Source organism: Catharus ustulatus, chromosome 5 (assembly GCF_009819885.2).
Source record: "Catharus ustulatus isolate bCatUst1 chromosome 5, bCatUst1.pri.v2, whole genome shotgun sequence".
NCBI lineage: Eukaryota > Metazoa > Chordata > Aves > Passeriformes > Turdidae > Catharus > Catharus ustulatus.
In genome coordinates this window covers 71,080,790-71,101,540 of record NC_046225.1, presented here as the reverse complement: position 1 = coordinate 71,101,540, position 20,751 = coordinate 71,080,790, and the positions used below count along the sequence as shown (strand labels likewise).

The 20,751-nt window shown below is 40.8% G+C and overlaps 1 protein-coding gene across 1 annotated transcript in view; it reads left to right on the top strand.

The window, feature by feature from the left end:
* The window catches only part of POLR1A (RNA polymerase I subunit A), a 29,637-nt gene extending 9,211 nt beyond the window's left edge, over nucleotides 1-20,426 (top strand). Inside the window, exons 13-34 of the mRNA XM_033060902.2 lie at nucleotides 337-591; nucleotides 1,803-1,994; nucleotides 2,362-2,505; nucleotides 2,956-3,139; nucleotides 4,358-4,440; nucleotides 4,554-4,712; nucleotides 5,043-5,141; nucleotides 5,954-6,106; nucleotides 6,295-6,377; nucleotides 7,116-7,281; nucleotides 7,770-7,991; nucleotides 9,024-9,238; nucleotides 9,863-10,030; nucleotides 10,678-10,813; nucleotides 11,542-11,699; nucleotides 12,177-12,291; nucleotides 12,866-12,982; nucleotides 13,712-13,993; nucleotides 14,597-14,797; nucleotides 15,545-15,662; nucleotides 16,850-17,014; nucleotides 19,458-20,426. Of these exons, the coding sequence (XP_032916793.1) occupies nucleotides 337-591; nucleotides 1,803-1,994; nucleotides 2,362-2,505; nucleotides 2,956-3,139; nucleotides 4,358-4,440; nucleotides 4,554-4,712; nucleotides 5,043-5,141; nucleotides 5,954-6,106; nucleotides 6,295-6,377; nucleotides 7,116-7,281; nucleotides 7,770-7,991; nucleotides 9,024-9,238; nucleotides 9,863-10,030; nucleotides 10,678-10,813; nucleotides 11,542-11,699; nucleotides 12,177-12,291; nucleotides 12,866-12,982; nucleotides 13,712-13,993; nucleotides 14,597-14,797; nucleotides 15,545-15,662; nucleotides 16,850-17,014; nucleotides 19,458-19,558 (3,516 nt within the window). The 3' untranslated portion in view covers nucleotides 19,559-20,426. The remainder of the gene's footprint in view (nucleotides 1-336; nucleotides 592-1,802; nucleotides 1,995-2,361; nucleotides 2,506-2,955; nucleotides 3,140-4,357; nucleotides 4,441-4,553; nucleotides 4,713-5,042; nucleotides 5,142-5,953; nucleotides 6,107-6,294; nucleotides 6,378-7,115; nucleotides 7,282-7,769; nucleotides 7,992-9,023; nucleotides 9,239-9,862; nucleotides 10,031-10,677; nucleotides 10,814-11,541; nucleotides 11,700-12,176; nucleotides 12,292-12,865; nucleotides 12,983-13,711; nucleotides 13,994-14,596; nucleotides 14,798-15,544; nucleotides 15,663-16,849; nucleotides 17,015-19,457) is intronic.
* Nucleotides 20,427-20,751: the final 325 nt, after the last annotated feature.

Below are 20,751 nucleotides of genomic sequence, written 5' to 3'. Positions count from 1 at the left end.
TTGTGCTCAAAGCTGAAATTAAGAGATTCCTGGCCTCTGCTTCAGGCATTGGGTCATAAAACCACCTTAGTCTAGGGTGTATTGTGGCAGGTATCAATTCAGCCCAGTGGGTTTGGATGAAGAGCTGACTGATTTGATCACTGTGGTTTGGGGGAGTTAATGGGGAATAACTGTTTGGTGGAGAGCAGAGTGTGTTCAGGGGCAAGCAGCCTTGAGTTTTGCCCAGAACATGAATACCAGAAAGAAGATGTTTAGGATGTGTGTGCAGTTAAAGATAAATTAATCCTTCCTGAGGCAAGCAATGCCTCGTAGGCAGCAACCACATCTCTCTGGCAGGTGTGTCGGCACATTAAGAACGGGGATGTGCTGCTGCTGAACAGGCAGCCCACCCTTCACAGACCTTCCATCCAAGCTCACCGAGCCCGAATCCTGCCCGGGGAGAAGGTGCTGAGGCTCCACTACGCCAACTGCAAGGCTTACAACGCTGACTTCGACGGCGACGAGATGAACGCGCACTTCCCGCAGAGCGAGCTGGGCAGAGCAGAAGCCTACACCTTAGCCATCACTGATAAACAGTACCTGGTGCCAAAGGCAAGTGAAACTGCCAGATGCATTCATTTCTGGATGCAGTCACTTTTGTTTATTTTGTCTAATGATAAATGAGATAATTAAAAAAAATAAAAATCTATTTACAGTAATTTCACAATTATAAGCCGCACCATTTTGACTAAAATTTTGGTCTGAACCCAAAGTGTGGTTTATAATCAGGTGCGTCTTATATACGGACAAAGAACAAAAAGTTGCTGCTTTAGTTTGGAGGACAGGTGTCTGCTGAGAAAGGCAGGAATTTCTCTTTGAAATGGAGAATATAAACCCCCTCCCTCCAAATTATTATAATTTTGAAATCAAAGGGTTTTCAGGCAAAGATATGGGAATTAGGAGTAACAGTTCTTTACTAGGGAAATTAAAATAGAAATACAGCACTACAAAGAACAAACCCCAAACCCTGACACAGTCAGAGTACAACCTGACACCCGTCAGGCAGGGTGTTGGCAGCAGTCCCATTCCATGGTGGCTGCATCCTCCTGCAGTGACAGATGTGGCTCAGTTGGAGCAGTGCTCCTGTACAAGGTGCAGTTTCCCTCTGGAGCTCCAGTGGGGATGTGGAGAAATCCGGTTTTCCTCTGGAGTCCAGTGGAGAAAGGGGCTCCCTTAGTGTCCCAAAACCTCTGTTTTTATCTTGGTAAGAAATGTTGGGCTCTTTCCCCTGGCTGGAGCAACTCCCAATGGGATGCAGTAATTTTATCAGTCCCACAGTGGGACTCAATGGCCATGAGCAGAAAATGACTGGCTGGAGGAAGGATGGGCTGTGAAAAGATAAAGAACAATGCCCTGCCTGGTTTCAATGGATGGCCCATTAGCAGAATATCTGCCATGGAGATCAGGATCACTGCCCCCACCCTCAACAGATGGTGATAGAACAGATACCTTTTATCACACTCTATATTGTAATGTGCGGCTTATAATCAGGTGTGGCTTAAAATTGTGAAATTACTGTACTTATTTCTGATGTTTATTTCTGTGTTCTTTCTCTGCTTGTGGTTCTGTTCCTGTAAAGAAGGCCCAACACATCCAAACAATTCTGATTCTCTGAATCTCTCCAGAGGAGATTCAGTAGAGAGTTGTGGTGTTATTCTTTACAAATTACTTAAGTGGTTTTTTATCCAGGGGGAATAATTTTGGGACCTGGAGGCACACGACTTATTAACCCCACTACCACCTTTTTCTTGTTACCCCTTTAGGATGGGAAGCCACTTCCTGGCTTGATCCAGGATCACATGGTTTCTGGAGTCAGCATGACCCTCAGGGGCTGCTTTTTCACCAGAGAGCAGTACATGGAGCTTGTGTACCGAGGGCTGACAGACAAAAAAGGAAAAATTAAAATCTTCCCTCCAGCCATTATGAAGCCACAGCGACTATGGACAGGAAAGCAGGTAGTTTATAATTTGCTGGGTTAAAGAATGCTGGTGGTTTCAGAGTAAGCAGAATGCTAGTGCTAGAACCAGTGCTGCTAAGGGAATTTGGAAAGCCAAATCCCATCAGCACCAGGGTTTCTGAGCTGTAAAACACAACAGACAGCTTTTTTTTTTTTTTAATTTTAATATATCTAATTATTGGATAAACCTTTGCTGTTTTATATTTCTGAATAATTATGTGTCTCACTCACTGATCCTTCAGAGGACAGAGTAGCAGGAGGACATTGGACATTGCTTTTCTCATCTGTGCCGGATTTTTTTATGTTGAGAAATGATTATACAAAAAAAATATATAATTCCTGCAATTCATTCTGCTTCTTTATAGGTTGTTTCCACTTTGCTAATAAACATCATTCCAGACAACTATGCTCCACTGAATTTGACTGGGAAAGCAAAAATTGGTGCGAGAGCCTGGGTAAAGGGACCTGCAAAAGGATCTCTGAATCTTGATTCAATATGTGAATCTCAGGTATGCAACAGCTCTGGGGGTTGGCTGGGCTGTGTTATATTAAAATTGTGTGTACAGTAAAGGAGTGGGAAAGGAGCAAGGCAGATGACAGAGTTAGAAGCAGATTTTTGGCAACAGTTACTGCCAGAAGTAGGTGATTGAAGGATAGGCCTGGGAGTCAGGAAAAATTCCCTGTGGTCCTGACTTAGGTGAATTCCATCTGTTTTTGTTAGACCATGGATCTTCATTGTCAGAGTTTATAAGTGGAAAAATGCAGGTGGTGCTAGAAGTTCCATTTCTGCTGTAAATTTTGAAAGTATAGCTAATCTGACCACATTTAACCTTTCACCAATATGCAAGCATTTTAAACTTAAACCAATTTTCCCATATATTACATGGAAAAACCTGTAGAGGTCACAATAAGATTAAAATTTCTGTTTTCCTGATTCAAAGCTGTGTTTTATTTTTCAGGTTATTATCAGAGATGGGGAATTACTGTGTGGAGTCTTGGACAAAGCTCACTTTGGCAGCTCTGCCTATGGGCTGGTCCACTGCTGCTATGAGATCTATGGGGGTGAAACCAGTGGGAAAGTGCTCTCGTGTCTGGGGCGCCTCTTCACTGCTTACCTGCAGCTGTACAGGGGATTTACCATGGGTGAGTACCTGCAGCAGTGCAGCACCTCCTGAGGTATAAACCAGACATGGCTGGGCAATAATACATGCTAATTCTGTTAATGACATTCTGCAAGACTGGGATAGCTGCCTGCCAGCCTTTTTTGTTCTTGGTTTTTGTCAGTGCACAGCTGGCCTTCTAAGCATAAAGAGAAGGTACAGTCTTGAGCATGTCCAACAATTTCTCTTTTCTGTCCTGCCTAGCCAAAGTGTTCACTGTTAATGTGTCTTGTGTTGAACTTTTGTTTAGATCAAAACCTCATGTTTTGCTTCTCTGAAAAGTATTTACTGCATAGAAGGCAGAACATCTAACAAGCAAGATGAAAGAACTCTCTAAGGGCTTGGTGATCAAGTCTTGCACATCACATTTTACTGTAAAGCTTTCTGTAAATCAGTTTGAAAAGCTTTCATTACAGGTTTTCAAAGTCATACAAGAATTATGGAGACACAAACAGAGCTGTGAGCCAGGGAAAAGGGAGGGGTGTCTTTTGGAGTGAGGAAGGTGACTGATTAACTGTAAGACACAGGACTCCTGAAACCCAGGGTCCAAAAACTAGTTAGGAAAAGATAACGAGCCTGGGACCACTAGGGCACATCAGAAGAGAAGTGAGACTGGAGCAGAGTTTGGGATTTGGTGTTTTGACAGCCATTTTAGCGACCATTTTAGTGTCTGTGGCAGGACTCCTTACAAACAGCTCACAGGAGTTCAGGTTCCAGGGTTTAATCTTTTCTCTGGTCCTGTCATCTCAAGGATCTGTATTTTTAATTTATCTTTTGAAAAAAAAAAAAGCTAAGAAATGCCAGACTTTGAAAAGTTCAGGTAATAGGAAGTTTGGTGTGGATGAAAGGAAAAAGTTTGATGTGGCTGGTTCATAAAGCATTAGTTTGTCTAAGTGCACTAATTAAGATTCTTTTAGAGACTGTTGAAGTTAAGACTTCTTCACTTAGAGGGTTGATTTTGCACTCTTACTGCCTAGTAGATACTGCTTTTTTTTTTTTTTATGGCTTACAACTTCTCCATCCAAAAGCTGCTCAGATTGTTTTTCTTCTTGTCAAACTGCAGGCCCTGAGTCTAACCATCATTATAACTTTCATTCTGACTCTTTCTCAGCTCTTCACTCAAAATCCATGACATCAAATATGGTTCCTTCCTTGGGTTTTTTTCAGTTTTAGACCACTATGTTCTGTCTCTCTTTAACAGGGATTGAAGACATTTTGGTTAAACGTGAAGCAGACCACAAAAGAAAAAAAATCATTGAAAGGTCAAGGCAGAGTGGTATTGAAGTAAGTGTGCTTTGCAGATTTATTTTTTTTTCTATAAAGCAAAATTTTTGAAATTACTGCCTTGTTTAATCATATCTGTTTAACACTTAAAACTTTCTGTATTCTACTTTCAGGCTGTTAGAGCTGCTCTTAATTTGCCAGAAACAGCATCATGTGAGGAGGTCCAAGGGAAGTGGCAGGATGCTCATCTCTGCAAAGACCAGAGGGATTTTAACATGGTTGATATGAAATTCAAGGAGGAAGTAAACAATTACAACAATGAAGTCAACAAGGTTGGCATCGAAGCATCTGTGCCTACTAATCTTATTTAACTTTCCAATTAAGTTCATTAATGTGGATGTGCAGTGGCTGACTCTTGTGGAGGCTGCAGCTCTCCATCTGTCCCCAGCATGAGGCTCCACATTCTGCCTCTCCTCCTCAGCCTTGTTCTCCCTGAGTGAGGAGATGGCTTGCTATTCAACATGCTTTTGAAATTATAAATAGGAATGTTTGTGATTCCTCATTGTTTCACTTGGTTAAAGCCTTCCACAGGAATTTCTTGTGTTTATTATTTTATTAATAACGTTTGGTTTTGTTCCTTTCACTCCTCCACAACTCTGTAGGTTTGCATGCCCCTGGGTCTCCACAGGAGCTTTCCAGAGAACAATTTGCAGTTGATGGTACAGTCAGGAGCCAAAGGATCCACTGTAAACACAATGCAGGTAATGACAGCCAGAGTATGCTCAGCACCTACATGTGCTGTTGGGAAGCTGTTGTGGGGGTATGTGATACCAGAGCAAGGTTTGCATTCTGGGCTTTGGAATGGAAAAATGCTAGAAGAATGTAATAAAGACCTCAGAGGGTGATGGAAGAGAGTCACTGTTTATTATAACCTATTTTTGAATCCTCAGTATATATTGAAATAGCAGATCTGTTTTTGAGAAGGAATGCTGCAGTTTATACAAACAAACCTACAGCAGGAGAAAAAACTTCTGGCCTCTGTTGGAGATTGACCCTCTCCTCCTTCTGAACAGGAGCAACATAATTTTTGATTTTGGTAGAAGTGGCAAGGATGCATTTTCATTTTTCCATTTGCAACACAGACACTATAAAAATCCCATCTAAAATGGAGAGAATGACCACAACTCAAAAGAGAGAGCATTTTGGGTTGAGGTTTTTGTTCTGTTTTTAGTACACTGCTGAGTGGTGGTGAGGGTAATGTAGGGACATAAAAAATATTTACAGTATTTTTAGTTTCACATCTGTGTTAAAATAAGTATACAGAATGGGATATTGAGGTAATGTTGAGGATGAGTCAGGGTACTGGAATAACTTTAAAAAACCAGGTGAGATCTCCATGCCTTTTCTGCCCCTCAGTACCTAGAACATTTCATGAACAAGTCCACATTGAGCTACAGAGCATTTACTGAACATTTGACTTTTTTTGCTGTATTTTTCAAGAAAAATTACTAAGCTTATGTGAACAAAAGTTGGATGAAAAAGTGATGTTTCCTTTTTTCCTGTCCACATTTAGATTTCTTGTTTGCTGGGCCAGATTGAGCTGGAAGGCCGAAGACCCCCACTGATGGCATCTGGCAAATCACTGCCATGTTTCCAGCCTTATGATTTTTCCCCTAGCTCAGGAGGATTTGTGACTGGCAGATTTCTCACTGGGATCAGACCTTCTGTAAGTTTAAGACTGCTTGTGTTGATACTGAAGTTTATTTAAGTCTTGGTATTTTAATAGGAAGTATCTGCAATTACAGATAAATGGATTTTTTTCACCCTTTTGAGGAAGCTTTTGAGGAAGAATATAAATTGCCAGATTTGATGCACTTTTCAGCAGAATGCTGATGGTATTGTGCTTGTGTTTAGGAATTCTTCTTTCACTGCATGGCTGGCAGGGAAGGTCTTGTGGATACAGCTGTCAAAACCAGCCGTTCTGGGTACCTGCAAAGGTAAGAGCCTAGTTTAGAGTTGGAGCCTTTAAAAGCTCCTTTTGTTGGTTGCTTGATTTTTCTCTTTTTTCTGAGAACATTCTGTAGACTTTTAAGTGCCTGTATTGCTTAGATTAACTTCACTGTATTTGATTTTTACAAAATAGTCTGAATGTTTGTTCTAAGTACAATTTTCTAGAGATCTAGATACACTGGAATATTGTCATTTCAAATTTACCTCTGGCACGTAACAGCAGCAGCTTCTCCTTTTGCAGAAATCTTTTTTTCTGGTACAAATATAGATAAGTTTCAGGCAATTCTATTTTTTCTTGGCCACATAGAGTGGCTCTTGTCTTTACTCAAGTAACACCTCTAGTGTATATAGAAGAAAATGGAAATTTTTAATTGTTTGAGAGGGTAGTGACAAGCTCTAAAGGAGGGATGTTCCTTTCTTTCAGAAAACTCTTGAAGCATGACAGCAGAAATGGAGAGTAATTTACTGTTTCATTTTAAGTCAGATCAGTCCAAGGAAGCTGGAGGGAGCAACATGCTGAAAGCTTTGCAAATTAAGCCTTTCACATGAGTGTTGTGTCTATAGGATTTTGGCTTCCAGAATTCCTGATCAGCCCTTAAGTACACTTAAGATGTTGATGAATGCAGTGGGTTTTGTGTTGGAGTTGTATCATTCTTGTTGCTTTGTAGCCTCTTAACAGCATTTTTCATCTCTCTTTTTTTCCCCCATTTTTTCCCTGTGGGTAGGTGTATCATCAAACATTTGGAAGGACTGGTAGTTCAGTATGACCTGACTGTACGAGACAGTGATGGCAGCGTGGTGCAGTTTCTGTATGGAGAAGATGGGCTTGATATCCCTAAAACTCAGTTCCTACAACCTGAGCAGTTTCCTTTCATTGCAGAAAACTATGAGGTAGAACACCTAAATCTTAATTATTTATGAGGGGTGAAGGGGAGGCTGAAACACATGGTTAACATCTGGCATATCTGTCAGGGATGCAGTGGCAACACTTGTCTCAGTTACATTCAGACTAATGTACAATTTTATTTGCCATTGTATTCAAAATATGGAAGCAATCTGAAGTCTGCAGTGTGATTTCAGCAGTCTCAATTTCAGCAGAGCACCAAGCACTGTCTGTTCTAACTCTGCACTTGAATTTGACAAAGATGATTTCACTTTTCAGTCTGTCAAGTTTGATTAACTTCCTTTTACCAGTATCACCACTGCTTATTATTATTGAGTGGTGATAATAACATAAAGTTATAAGGAGTTTTGTCTCAGTTGGGTTGAAAACCAGATCTGTTTTACAGCAGTGACAGATTACCTTTTCAGTTTGCTTTGCCTTTTCTGGTACAGTGAGGACAGGGAGAAGAACAATCACACAAATTACTTTCTTACAGGTAATCCAGAAGACAAACCATCTGGATGAAGCTTTAGCAAGGATGGAGTCCCACCAAGCTAACCAGCAGTTCAAAGCCATCAAGAAGTGGCGAGCCAGACACCAAAAGTCTGTGCAAAGAGAAGGAGGCTTCCTGTTGTTTTCCCAAAAGAAACTGGCAAGTTTGAAAGCACAACTTCCAGGAGGTGAAATAAAGAATGGAAGAGATCCTGCTACTTTACAGGTAACACAGAAGCAGTTGAACTGACCAAACCTTTCAAAAGAAGTTCCAGAACTCAGTATCTGTTTTAAATAGCTCTGTGTATCCCAGAATGTTTCACAGTCTAAAGTTGCCTTTTAAAGGAATCATGTCAACTAGGTGGGTGATAAGCAGAGATTATTAAAGTCTGTGGCCCCTAGTGCTAGGGAAGAGGCTAGAAGAGGTTAGAAAGCAGGTCATGTTTGTGAATGGTTTGGGGAGGTTGTTTTTGTTCATTGGTGAGTTATTTGGTTTTTCTCATGTATACAAAGTAAGTCTCCCTTGCATGGACAGCTGTCTGCTAGCTGGATGAGAGCCTGTTTGAATACCAAAGATCAGAGGGCTGAGCCAGCCCTCCCTAGTTTTTCCAAAAGACTCTTGCTTAAGCCTCTTGTCCATCTCTAGGACATGTCTCTAGGACATGGCTTCTAATAAACATGGTGTGTATGGACACCAAATGCAGAAAGGTCCTGCTTCACAGCCTTACTGTCACAAGGAATGTATCCTGATGGACAGTTAGCATGGAATTCCAGGTTGAAAGTGTGAGAGATGACTCCTTGAGCTTGTCTGCAAAAGCTGTTTTTCCAAATCAGAGTTTCATTTATTGAGCCATGCTGAATTTGTGTTACTCTTGCATTTTTTGATAATAAGCTCCTTTTTCATGCCAGCTTTGGACAGGTGAGGTGAGAGTCAGCTACAAGCAAAGGTTTAAGTGTACTGAGGGTGTTCACTCCCAGTTAAAATCATTTTTGAGGCCATGTTTCACTGATTTCTGGAGTAGTTACTATGGATACATAAGTTGAGTATTTTTAGGTATGTAAAGAATCTTGAAATCATTTGGCTTCAAAAGTATTAAATATCAGAAAAAGGAGAACACCATATTTGTAGCTGAGCTGTTCTGTTGTGTACACCCTTAAATTCTGCACAGGTCATCTTTCCCTCCTTCACTGCTGCTTTATTGTTTATGGTCCTGCTGTGGATAAACCACCCAGCTTAAAAACCTCCTCTTATTTTCAGTTGTTGAAGATGTGGTATGAACTTGATGAGAAGAAACAAAGGAAGTATCTGAAGAAGACAAATAAGTGTCCTGACCCCAGCCTTGGGGTTTGGCGTCCAGATATTTATTTTGCATCTGTTTCAGAAACATTTGAGAATGGAGTGGAAGGTTATATCAATAAATGGGAATCTGAAAACAGCCGCAGTTACACGTGCCCAGCACTTTCTTCTGATAGGTAAAAACCTCTGAGTGTCTTCTTTGCACTGAGCCAAAACCCAGAATACCTTTTTGGAGTGAGTTTGCTAAAACTGAAACATCTTTTTTTCTGTTTTGGTCTTTGTGAAACTAAGCAGGGGGTTTCAGAATGGTTCTTCAAAGGCAAACATGCTTAGTGTGCAATGGAGAGGCTCTGCTTAACTGTTCCTTCCAAGCCTGAATTTTCCATGCTGCTGAGTGCTTTAGCAAAGCCTCTCTGGAACATCAGCAATGTATTGTTGTCCCTATACATATAAAATAATATTTTATGGTAATCTTGAAAAGCAAAGTATGCTGTTGATGCACCTTGGAGTTAGCAAGGCAGTTAGGAAGTACCAGTGGGAGTAAATGAATTCTCTTGACATTCTGGGAATTGGCAGCAGAAATAAAATACATTTTGGCCAAGGCTCCAGTTCTGTGTTAATGGGCTGTGTTTGTCTGATCACATGGGGATAGACAATTTTACGTTTCTGGAGTGTATTTATCTGTAAGCTACCAGGAGAAGTTGTCTCAAAGATGTCACTATTGAACTGAGGAATAATTCATTCTTTTTGGAGTTTTAAATTTTGTATGTTGAGCTAAACCTTTCATTTCCTGTCTCCAGATTAAAGGATCTGTTGTATGTAAAGTGGCAGCGTTCTCTTTGTGACCCAGGAGAAGCTGTGGGGCTTCTTGCTGCTCAGAGTATTGGGGAGCCTTCAACACAGATGACTCTGAACACCTTTCACTTTGCTGGCAGAGGTGAAATGAATGTCACATTGGGTATTCCAAGGTGAGAAAGCTGTGTCCTCAATGGGCCCTTTATTTTAGGTATATAATTGTTCTAGGTACACTAGCAGGCATGTGTGAATATTGAGGGTGAACAGTCCTTCAGTACTTGTAGATTTTGCCTGTTCAGAACTATTTTAATGTTACACAATTTTTCAGTTATTTTGGTTCATTTTCCAGATAAATATTTGTGAAAGCCCTTTTCTCCAATCTGATATACAGCAAATCCTCAGTTTATTTGGAATAATGTGGGTCCTGACCTCACCTCATGTGAGAGTGTGGGATGCCTTAGGTGGGAGGAGATTGTGTTGCTTCAGAGAAATGGGAAGGAAGAATATACAAGGAAGCATCCATCATGCATCTGTAGGAAACAGACCTCATTAGTCCTTTAGTTCTTGGAACAATTTATTATCATCTCATAACTGGGGGAATAATCCATTTGAGGCACTGGGGCAGCTGTTGTGCTGTGCCTGGTGGGCACAGAATCAGAACAGAGAAAAGGAGCAGTGCAGTGTAACCACAGCTCTTGGTGCACATGGTTTTGGTGGAGCTGCCAGTTGCTGCATTCTGCCTAATGAAATTACCTAGATAATTACTTGATTTGCATGGTGCTTTTATGGCTTAATTTGAATGATTATTCTTTGTTTAAAGATTGCGGGAAATACTGATGGTGGCCAGTGCAAGCATTAAAACACCAATGATGAGTGTTCCTGTGTTCAACACCAAGAAAGCTCTCAAGAAGGTGAAACAGCTTAAGAAACAGCTCACAAGAGTGTGCTTAGCTGAGGTGAGCCTCCTTTTCAGTGCATCCTTTGAGAGTCAGCAAAACAAGCTCTCATCTGAGCTCATCAGTAGTTTGCTGTGCCACAGTCTGTGGCTTTTTCTCAAGCACATTTTCCTGTAGAATTGGAGGGATTCTGTTTTGTCTTTGAGACAGGCTAATCTGAGATTGACACAGCTCAGATAGAGACCTTTCTATCTGTCCCCCACCCCTTCTTAATCTCACACAAATGGCTGAGCTCAATAAAAGTAAAACATGTCTCTGTGGAGATTCATTACACTGGGATGTGTTCAGTGTTCCCTCTCTTCCTGGGAGTGCAGCCTTCTGCTCTCCTACATGCCCTCCCCTCTTCTGTTTTACTCCTGTGAGTTGAAAGCAGCAAGAATCAGGTTAAGGCTTAGCTGTGTGCTGGAATAGTGTCCTGCTCCATGAGCATGGTCAGTAAAAGGAAGCTGATGGTCCCCTGAGGAAGGGTAATCTCTTGTGAAGGAGTTGGTGAGAGGTGAGGCTGTTCTTCTTCTTCCAGTATTGTTTGAGTTAGTTGTTGGGAAGAGTTTAAGCCAAAAAGTGCAGTAGGGTACAGTCCTTTTGCCCAGGAGCAAAGCCTCCAGAAAAGTTTGCCAGTTAGCCTTGTGTAATTCTGGTTTCCTGTGGAAAGCACTGGAACTGCAGGAAATAAATGAAGTGTCTGCATCAAAGGAGTAACAACACTTCTGCTTGGGAATGTTCTGTAGGTCGTGCAGAAAGTGGACATTGAGGAATCCCTGCATGTGAAGGACAAGCTGAACAAGCATCGCCTCTACAAAATCAAATTCCATTTCTTGCCCCATGAATATTACCAAGAGGAGAAGTGTGTGAAGCCCAGGCAGATCTTGCACTTCATGGAAACAAGGTGAGTTTGCTTTCAGATACTTTAATATTTGCTCTTCTTTTGTTTTATTGGCTTTGAATGTGGTTGATTACAGCTGGTGTGGCTTTTAGAGCAGCAATTCCAGCAGATACACAGAAAAAATTTACACAGTTGCTTTTGTGTCTTGAATAAAATTGGCAATTTTATTATTCAAGTCCAGTAATGAACCATCTCTTCTGAAGGTCAATTTGATGTGCAGGTTTTATGTCCAGATGAGTGTATAATAGCTACATCTGTGACAGTAACAGAGCTCATACCAACCTTTTGATTCCTAAATGAATGAGAAACAGCTGAGAAAAATTATTTGCATTATCCTAGAAGTGCTTTTGCATCCTGCAGGGAATAATGTCCTGCTATGAATTGACTGGCTTGTTAACCAAAATAAATAAATTTTTTCACAACTTCAGATTTTCTGTGGCACTGCTGAGCTTTGACATTCTGAGTTGCTTCTTCTGTCAGGTTCTTTAAAATTCTTCTGGAAGCAATTAAAAAGAAGACTGCAAAGATGGCATCTTTTAATGAAGTCAGCACTCGGAAGACAACTCGGAAGGATTTAGATGATGACCAAGACAAGGTAAAAAAAATCCCCTGAGAAACACCTCACTTCCTTTCACTGTTGTTGAGAATCAGAGTTGGAAAAGTGTAGCATGTTGCAGTGTACACAAAAGTGTGAATACTAAGTTACTACTTAAATACTTCATACATAAACTGTCTTTACATTCTCATAAAATTAACAAGGAAATTAAAGTTTTTGTGTATTAAATGCCTGTTAATTTTAGCTTCTTTGAGACAAAAGCATATCACTCTGCTTGCTCCCAGAGTTGCTCCTGTTGGAGCAGTGGTTGTCAAAACTTTGGGGAAGGTCCTTTGTTCATTGAAATGCTTTTGCATGCTTCTTCTGCCACTCCTCTCCCATCATGGACTGTCAAAGCAGAGCTTATCCATCTTGCAGACATTCTTTTTATTAAATGTGAAGTTACAGGAATGTGAGTTCATTTCTTTATAGTAGTGGACATACAGAAATTAATTTGTAAAGGTAGAACATTGAACAAGAGATTGTTAAATTCCAGATGTTTGGCTGAAGCCTTTTGATGCTATTGATACTTCCTAGCAGTCAGCCTGATTATCCATCTGTCATCAATTTTTAGACACTGAATGGTCTGGAAGCTGTAGCAGAGGAAGAAGAGAACATTGTTGATGCAGAAGCTGATGAAGGGGATGGTGATGCTACAGAAAGAAAACGGAGGAAAAACCAGGAAGAAGAGGTAATGACTTTATAGGTGCTGAGCCCTGCTCTGTAATTCCCTATTTTTTCTGTATTTGACTTGGGAAGAAAAAGTTCCACTGAAACAAAATGCTGAAAAGAACCAAACCTCACTTGAGAAGACAGGAAAGTGTCAGCTTTGGGCTGAAGAGTTTTCATTTATCCCTTTTCTGAAGCTTTGTTCTGTAAGCATTTGGGTGGATGTGTCTGGCAATTAGGCTGTCTGTGGTGAAGTTAACCTTAACTTTACCATCTGCTGATTTCATGCCATGAATTGTTTTTGAAACATTACTGTGGTTCTTAAAAAATAGTCTCCCTGCATGTTTCTCTATGTTCAGTACTTCATAATTAGATCTCAAAAGATGGAGTGCTGTAATTTTAGCAAGAGGGTGGGATAACTGAAAATTCTGAGGGAATCCCACCATTAGAGTTGGATTATGGAAAGAAATTGGACTTTCTCAGGGAGAGCAAACTAAATTCTGCTACAGTCTCAACATCCTGTAGCATCCTGGACTGTGCTGAGAAATAATGGTGAGATTATAAAGAAATAAAGACTAAACTGAATCTGTTGTATTATTTTCTTTACAACAAAATTGCATTTTATTTGTGCTGTAGGGGCAAGATCCTTGCAATTCAGCAGTGGAGAACATTCCACAATTAAGCTGTTCATGGTGTGCTGTGTCTCTGTACAGGTTCTGGCTCAGATAAACACAATGTTATTTCTTTGCAGGTTGATTATGAGAGTGAAGAAGAGAACGGGGAAGAAAATGCAAATGAGAACCTGGAAGATGAAGAGGCTGAATCTGAAAAAGAAGGGGGAACTCCTGGTGCTGAAGAGGATCAGAACACAGCAGAGGGTGAAGATTCTCAGCATCTTCCCTTTGTGTCTCAGCCTAAAAAAGGGAAAGATCGATTGCTTCAGTCAGCAGAGGTGCGAGTGAGCGCTGTTGTGGAGAGCCACCCATCCATACAGGATTACACATTTGACACCAAAAGTGAGCTCTGGTGTGAGGTAAGGTGGAACATCTGTGGGTGACTGCTCAGTGGTTGCATGTAGCTCCCATAAAAAATGGATCTTTTCAGTGCAGTGCTGCTGTTTTGTCTCAACAATACCATATGAATACAGAAAGTGGCACTACAAATGTATTTTTTAATGTCATTTTTAGTAATTTTTCATTTTCAGAACACCTCATGTAACTTTTTCTAGAAGCAGTTCTTTGACAGGTTTATTGTGTTTTAATCTTTTAGTATGTGATTTAGTCTTTTAGTCTGCTCTGTAGCCCTTGATGAATAAAAGTGATGGCTGGACTGTTGAAAAAATATGTAACTATCTTAAAAACAAATAAAAACCTCAACAAACATATTCCTGTCCCACTCAAAAAAAAAAAGTCATCCTAAAAAAGCAGTCCTCCTAAATTCAGAGACATTAAAAGCCATGCTGGGATGGGGAGTTCACATTATCATCATTCAGCTCTAATTCCAGTCCGACATTTATGTCCCTTAACACACAATGAGGATAATTCCACTTGTCTGCTTTTTGCCTGAAAAGAAGCGTACTGGTTATTGAGCTTGGTGTTCAAGCCTCCTTACACTGTGTTGTTTTTTATTTTTTTAGGTTTCCTTGGCATTGCCACTGACCAAGGTGTACTTTGACCTCTCCTCCCTGCTGGCGTCCCTGGCGCGCAGCACGGTGATCCACGAGGTGAAGGGCATCACACGCTGCCTGCTGAACGAAAGCACCAACAAGGAGGGAGAGAAGGAATTTGTTCTCCAGACAGAAGGGATAAACCTGGCAGAGCTCTTCAGATACTCTGATGTGTGTAATCTATTTCTAATCCCAGATTTCAATGATCTTTTGTGTTCTGGGGGAGACGGTGGATGATGGATGTCATTTCAATTTCTCAGGGGTGATGTGCAGCCTTTTCAGCTCTTGAACTGTCTTCCTCCTCTTTTTATCCCCAGATGTGTTCAGAGCTCAGCAGAGCCGTTTCTCAAGGGCAGCTTGCAAATCAGTGTTTGTGCAGCAGCCAGGGCCTAATGACAGATGATTTCACACCATTCTTCTCTCTCATGTCTCGCTAAATGTTACTTGAGGGACTTCTTCCATCTCAATGAATTGCAGAGCTTGGAGATGAATAGTTCTGTTATCCTGTCTAGCCCATAGCTCTCCAAATACAGGATTGTTTTAAGCTGCATCTTCTCTTTTGCTGAAAGTTCTGGCTGTCTGAGACACACTGGGCATTGCATTGTGTTGTTTGGAAGACTGTAACATGTTTTGCTAGTGTATTTTTCTAGCTTGCTTTTTGTGATTTCAGTTTATTTTCTCCTGTGGTGAATTTTAACTCCAATGCTCCTAGTCATGTATTTAATGCTGCTTAACACAAATCCTCAGAATCATTTTTGTCTTTGTGTGACTCTGAGCTGCTGCCTAGCTGTTCTGTTACTGTTGGTGCTGCTTGAGCTCATGAAAAATGGAGGGAAAAAAAATTTATCTTAGCTTAAGGTATTTATAAATACAGACCAGCTATTGTCCTGACTTGTATCTCTGTTTTTCTGCTTTCAGATTTTGGACCTGAATAGACTTTATTGCAATGATATCCATGCCATGGCTAAGAATTATGGAATTGAATCAGCCCTGAGGGCGATTATAAAGGAAATAAAAGATGTATTTGCTGTATATGGTAGGATTTCTTTGTATTTTTATAGTCTTTAATACCATTAAGATAGGAAAATTCAGCCACATGCTTTCAGTTACAGTTTTGCATGATCTTTTCATTTATGTGCCTATTTTTAGGTTGCAGGTTTTCATTGTTTTAAGGATTTTAGAGTCTTCTGTGAAGACCTTGTTAGTTAATTATTAGGTTTCTTTTAATCAGTAGAAAATAGGTGAGGTTGAATTTATTCCCCCTTCACAGAGTTCTTCCATTCTGGTATATTTTTTGCAAGCTTCAAGTTTCAGAACAATTAATTATTAATCTCTGAGGAAGCCAACTGTTAGACTTGTACAGTGGCCCTGAGAATAGGATCAATGTTGCTTCACTTTGCCTTTTTAATGATGGGAATCTAGGCTCCTGAGTTTTTTTTTATCTTTCCTAAAATAGCTGCACTGCACTGTCTGAATGTTCTTCTCTCAGATAGATGATTCAGAGAGCCTGGGGAAGCTGCATGACTTCATAGGCACTCACTCACTGGAGTGGAGTCTTGCTATGAAATAAACTATTGAAAACAGGGAGGATTAATACAGTGGGAATTTAGCAAGCAGTTAGATCAAACAGAATTGCCAGCTGGCAGCCCAGAATGGTCTGACCTTCAAGTTGTTCAAAAACTGCTCAGTAAATGCTGACAGAGCTGTTAATGACCCCCATTACACTGAGTCCATAAGTGTTGTTTAGGAATAAGTGCATTTTTGTTTTTTAGCCTAAACTGGGTTTTCTGTGAATGCCTGATGTCATGCACAGAGGATATCAGAACCTTTCTGACTCTGGGGCCCAGCTAATCCAGGCCACCAGGTGAGGGGCAAGAGCTCTGTCCCTCCCAGCTGATGGATGTGTGGTCCCCTTCTGTGGAAACAAGGATGGTGCAGACATTTGCTGATTTTTATGCAGACAAACTCTGCTGCCTTACATTGCAGTTTCCCATTCTTTTCATTTCAATTTGGAGAGATACTGTTTTTATTAGAATGAGGTCTGCCTCTCTTGGATATTTGAGGGGAGCAGTTAAGCCAGAGAGACACTGCCAGAAGAATGTAATAGAGAGGTTCTCCAAGCTGGTTGGATTCAAGGGGTTTGTTTTAGACCTGATTTGTTTAAAAAGCCTCACAGACTTAGCCCTTGAATGCTCTGATGATTGGTTTGTCTTGTGTTTTAAGGAATTGTGGTAGACCCTCGACACCTTTCACTTGTGGCAGATTACATGTGTTTTGAAGGAATTTATAAACCACTGAACCGAATTGGAATTCAGTCCAACTCCTCCCCTCTGCAACAGATGACATTTGAAACCAGCTACAAATTCTTGAAGGAAGCAACAATGATGGGTAAATGGTTTACTTTGAGATCTCTTGCTGCAGCATTTCACATATGCTTGGTTTTTGTTGTAACTTTCTAGTATTTTGAGTAATGCATAATTGCATTAGAAAAAATGCCAGAGGCAGAAATTTTAATTAAGCCCTTGCCTAGGAAAATGTTCCAGATGTTTTTAGTAAAATTCTGTCAGCTTAAATAAAGCCAGCTCCCACATGTAATTTGTGGGGTCTGTGACTACTTTCTGTAAGAATTAGATGGGCAATTTTACAACAAACCTTAAGGCTGTTAAGATTTGTTGCAGCTAAGCTTTATAACAGACCACTAAATCTGCCTTTTTCTGTCTCTACTATTAAAATTATCTTCTCTGCTTTATTTTTGTGCCTATGTTACAACTTCTATATCTTTTCCAGCCTTGCAATCCAGCATTCTATTTTGAGAACAGACCTCCTGGCTGTTACTTTGACTTAGCACTTTATCTGTGTGTGCTTTTTTCCCCTCAAACACAGACAGAGTCAGACTCATTTGTCTAATGGTAGGTTTCTGCTGCCATTTGAGGTTCCCAAGAGTATCCTGCTGCCCTCTGGTTGCCTCTCTAGAAGGTATAGAGATCACATGGCTGTGTGGATCATTTAGGACATTTGGAGCAGCACTAGCCATCTACATTTAAGGCCTTCTTTAAAAAAAAAACCTTTGTGCTTTGTGTTATTTGACAGTTTCTGTGATCTCAGCCTTTTGATACTAATTACATCTCCTTTTAGCAAATAGACCTGGTTTCTGTCACTTGCCAGTCAGATGCTTGCTTTGCAGATGTTGCTGTGCTGTGTTCTTCCAGTTACAAATGGGGAGAGCTCTCAACATGATCTCTTCAGCTTTTCTTAAACTGCCTTGCACTGACATCAGAAATACTTCCGTCACTGAATTCCTTTCTGCTAATGCTGTTCTATACCTTTCTTAAGAAGAAAGATTGGGTTTTAATTAATAGCATTGGTTACAATTGACATAATTAATCTGAAAATCGTGAAGGAAAATTGTAAATCCAGGGTGAAATTAAAGAGAAGAGGATGTTTCTTGCTCAGTTTCACTCTCTGGATTTATATTGTATTGCATACTGACTTAGAAATGAAATCAGGGGAGGTTTTTGCCAAGTGAAATGTAATGTATGGATAATATTATGAATAAAGACATTCAGTGCATGCTGACAGAAGGGCAGGGTGGCTTGGCAGGAACTGCACTGATTACAAGCAGAGGGAGTTAATGATTTCACCACGCTGGAAATCAAAGCCATAATGGGGATTGCAGCAGCCTGGATCTAATTTGCTTTAATGCAACTGATAACTTGACTGTACAGTTCAAGAGACACTGAGGGTGCCTGGGGCTGATGCCCTGAGCAGCAGGAAGGAAAGGAGGAGGTTTGTGAGGATGTGCCCAGCTGGGGTGAGCAGGGCTCCTTGTGCAGGGAGCAGTGAGATCCCCAGGGCTGTCTGCTCACTGAATGACTCTTTGTTAACATCACATGAGCAAACAGGGCAGCACTACTGTCCTGTTTAACCGTCTAACAAAGGGGCTTTTTTTCCTTCAGCTGACGCACATTTAGGAGCAGCTATTTAATTATCCAGCTGTGGCTGAGAGCAGTGAGCACATGCCATACACAGTGCTGTATATGCTCATGCCCCCACCCTTTGCATAACAGAAAGTTGAGTACGTTTTGCTCAGTGGAATAAAGATAACCAATCTTAGCAGCAGTTCAACAATTTTATTTCCAATTTCCTACTGCTCTAGTGATAAACTTTTAGCTTGCTGTAGTTAGGATGAATGAAAAACAGCCTGAATGCTTACAAAAACAGTGGAGGCAAAACAATCCCAGCCAGACATGTCATCTGGAGTGCTTCCAAATTTCTGTGACACTATTTCGCTACAGTGAGTAACCACAAAATCAGAGGAATTCATGGAATGTCTCTCCAGTGAAAAGTTCTCTTCATATCTAGCCAGAAGGATTTAAACTACACATCAAAAGGATTCATGCTAACAAAGGAAAAAAGGCAGCAATGACAAGGGAATCTTTCTGGTTTTGCCTCACATGTATTTTTTAGTCATCTGTATAGACACCAGGATGTGTTAACTGGAAGGTCAAATATGTGTTCTCTTGGAATTCAGACTGTTTTGTCTTTCCATGTGGAATCAGGAGATTTTAGTAATGTGTGGCCTGATTATTTGCTTGGACCAAAGATGGGGATGAGATAATAGTTGTTGCAGGAGGGGTAGGAAGAGTTCTGGACTCTGAACTCCCAGAAATCCCAATTCAGTGTGAACAGCAGGTGGCAGAACCTTTCTGAACCTGGGGGTGCTGAACCAGATGGCTTCTTGCACATAAACCAAAATGTTTTCTTTCCAGCACTGACCTTGGAGAAACCTTTGGGAACCTCCTGATAGGATTTTGTTTGAATTCTGTTGCAGGTGCCCACGATGAGCTGCGATCCCCCTCAGCCTGCCTGGTGGTTGGAAAAGTTGTCAAAGGAGGGACTGGCTTGTTTGACCTCAAGCAGCCCCTGACATAGTGTTTTGGTGGTAACTGAAGGATCTGATTGAAATGTTCATCTGAGAGCTGCATGTGCCCTACAGCTGCACAGTGAGGGCATGTGCTGTGCCTCCAGACATCTTCCCTGTGCCAACAGGTTCCTTTATCTGGATACCCAATGAGCCTTACCTGTTTAATGACTATAGGAGCTGTCTTTTGATCCAAAGAAACACTTATTTACTGTTCATCAATGTAAAAAATGAAGTTGTTTACATAGAAAAGAATAAAATGCAGGAGTTGGTCTGGGTCTCAGGCAATTCTGGCAGGCAGAAGTGGAAGCAGAATCTGTTTATGCTGTTTAATCTGTTCATGACTTTAGTGGGGCAGAATCCCATCAGGGTGGGCAGTGCCAGTTTCCATGTGGTCATTAACATGACAAATTTCCAGTACTGGAAATAGCATTCCAAACTGGCAGGTGTAGCTGGGCACTGCTGTGCTGAACCTCCACACTGCATTGGAGCATCTGTGCTCGAGGCATTTTCTCTGTTTTTGCTGCACTTGGGTGCACTGACATGAACTTGTATAAACTTCAGAGGATGCATTTTCCTGTTCATTTATTAAGAAGAATGTGTCTGTGACACAGTTGTTAAATTTCTTTTAGCTGAAGAGTGGAATTCAGAGTTTTCACAGTTTCTGTAGGCATTTTCCAATGCTCTTTTAACTTCTTTGGGTAGAACAGATCTCACACAGTGAGAGACTCAGCTTTTGCTAAGGATTTATTCCTTAAATGCCAACATGAGCTGCTATAGGAATGACTATGCGAAAGACTCCTGTAAGAATTACCAAAACAGAGATTGTAAACTATTTTTGCTTAAATATTCTGTCTCAGAGGATATTTAATAAAAGAAATTGCAAAGAAATATTCTGAATGCCCTGTTGTGTGGTTGTCTTACCAAGGGGAGTTCACTTTTGACTCTAATGATGTTAAAATCATGTGGCCCAGGGCTGTTTGCCACTCCTCAGAAATCAGACTCATCTGTATCTTCTATTTTAATCAGGATGTACTGCACACATGTAATTAAAGTTCTCTGGAGTTTGCTCACTGCCATCTAGGCAAGTTCTCTAACACATCTCAGTGTCTGATTCTTCTCTGCACCAGTGGGAGTGCCAGAGCAGAGGAGGGCCACTTCAGTGGGGCTGCACTGAAGGGATCAGATCAGACAGTGGGAGATG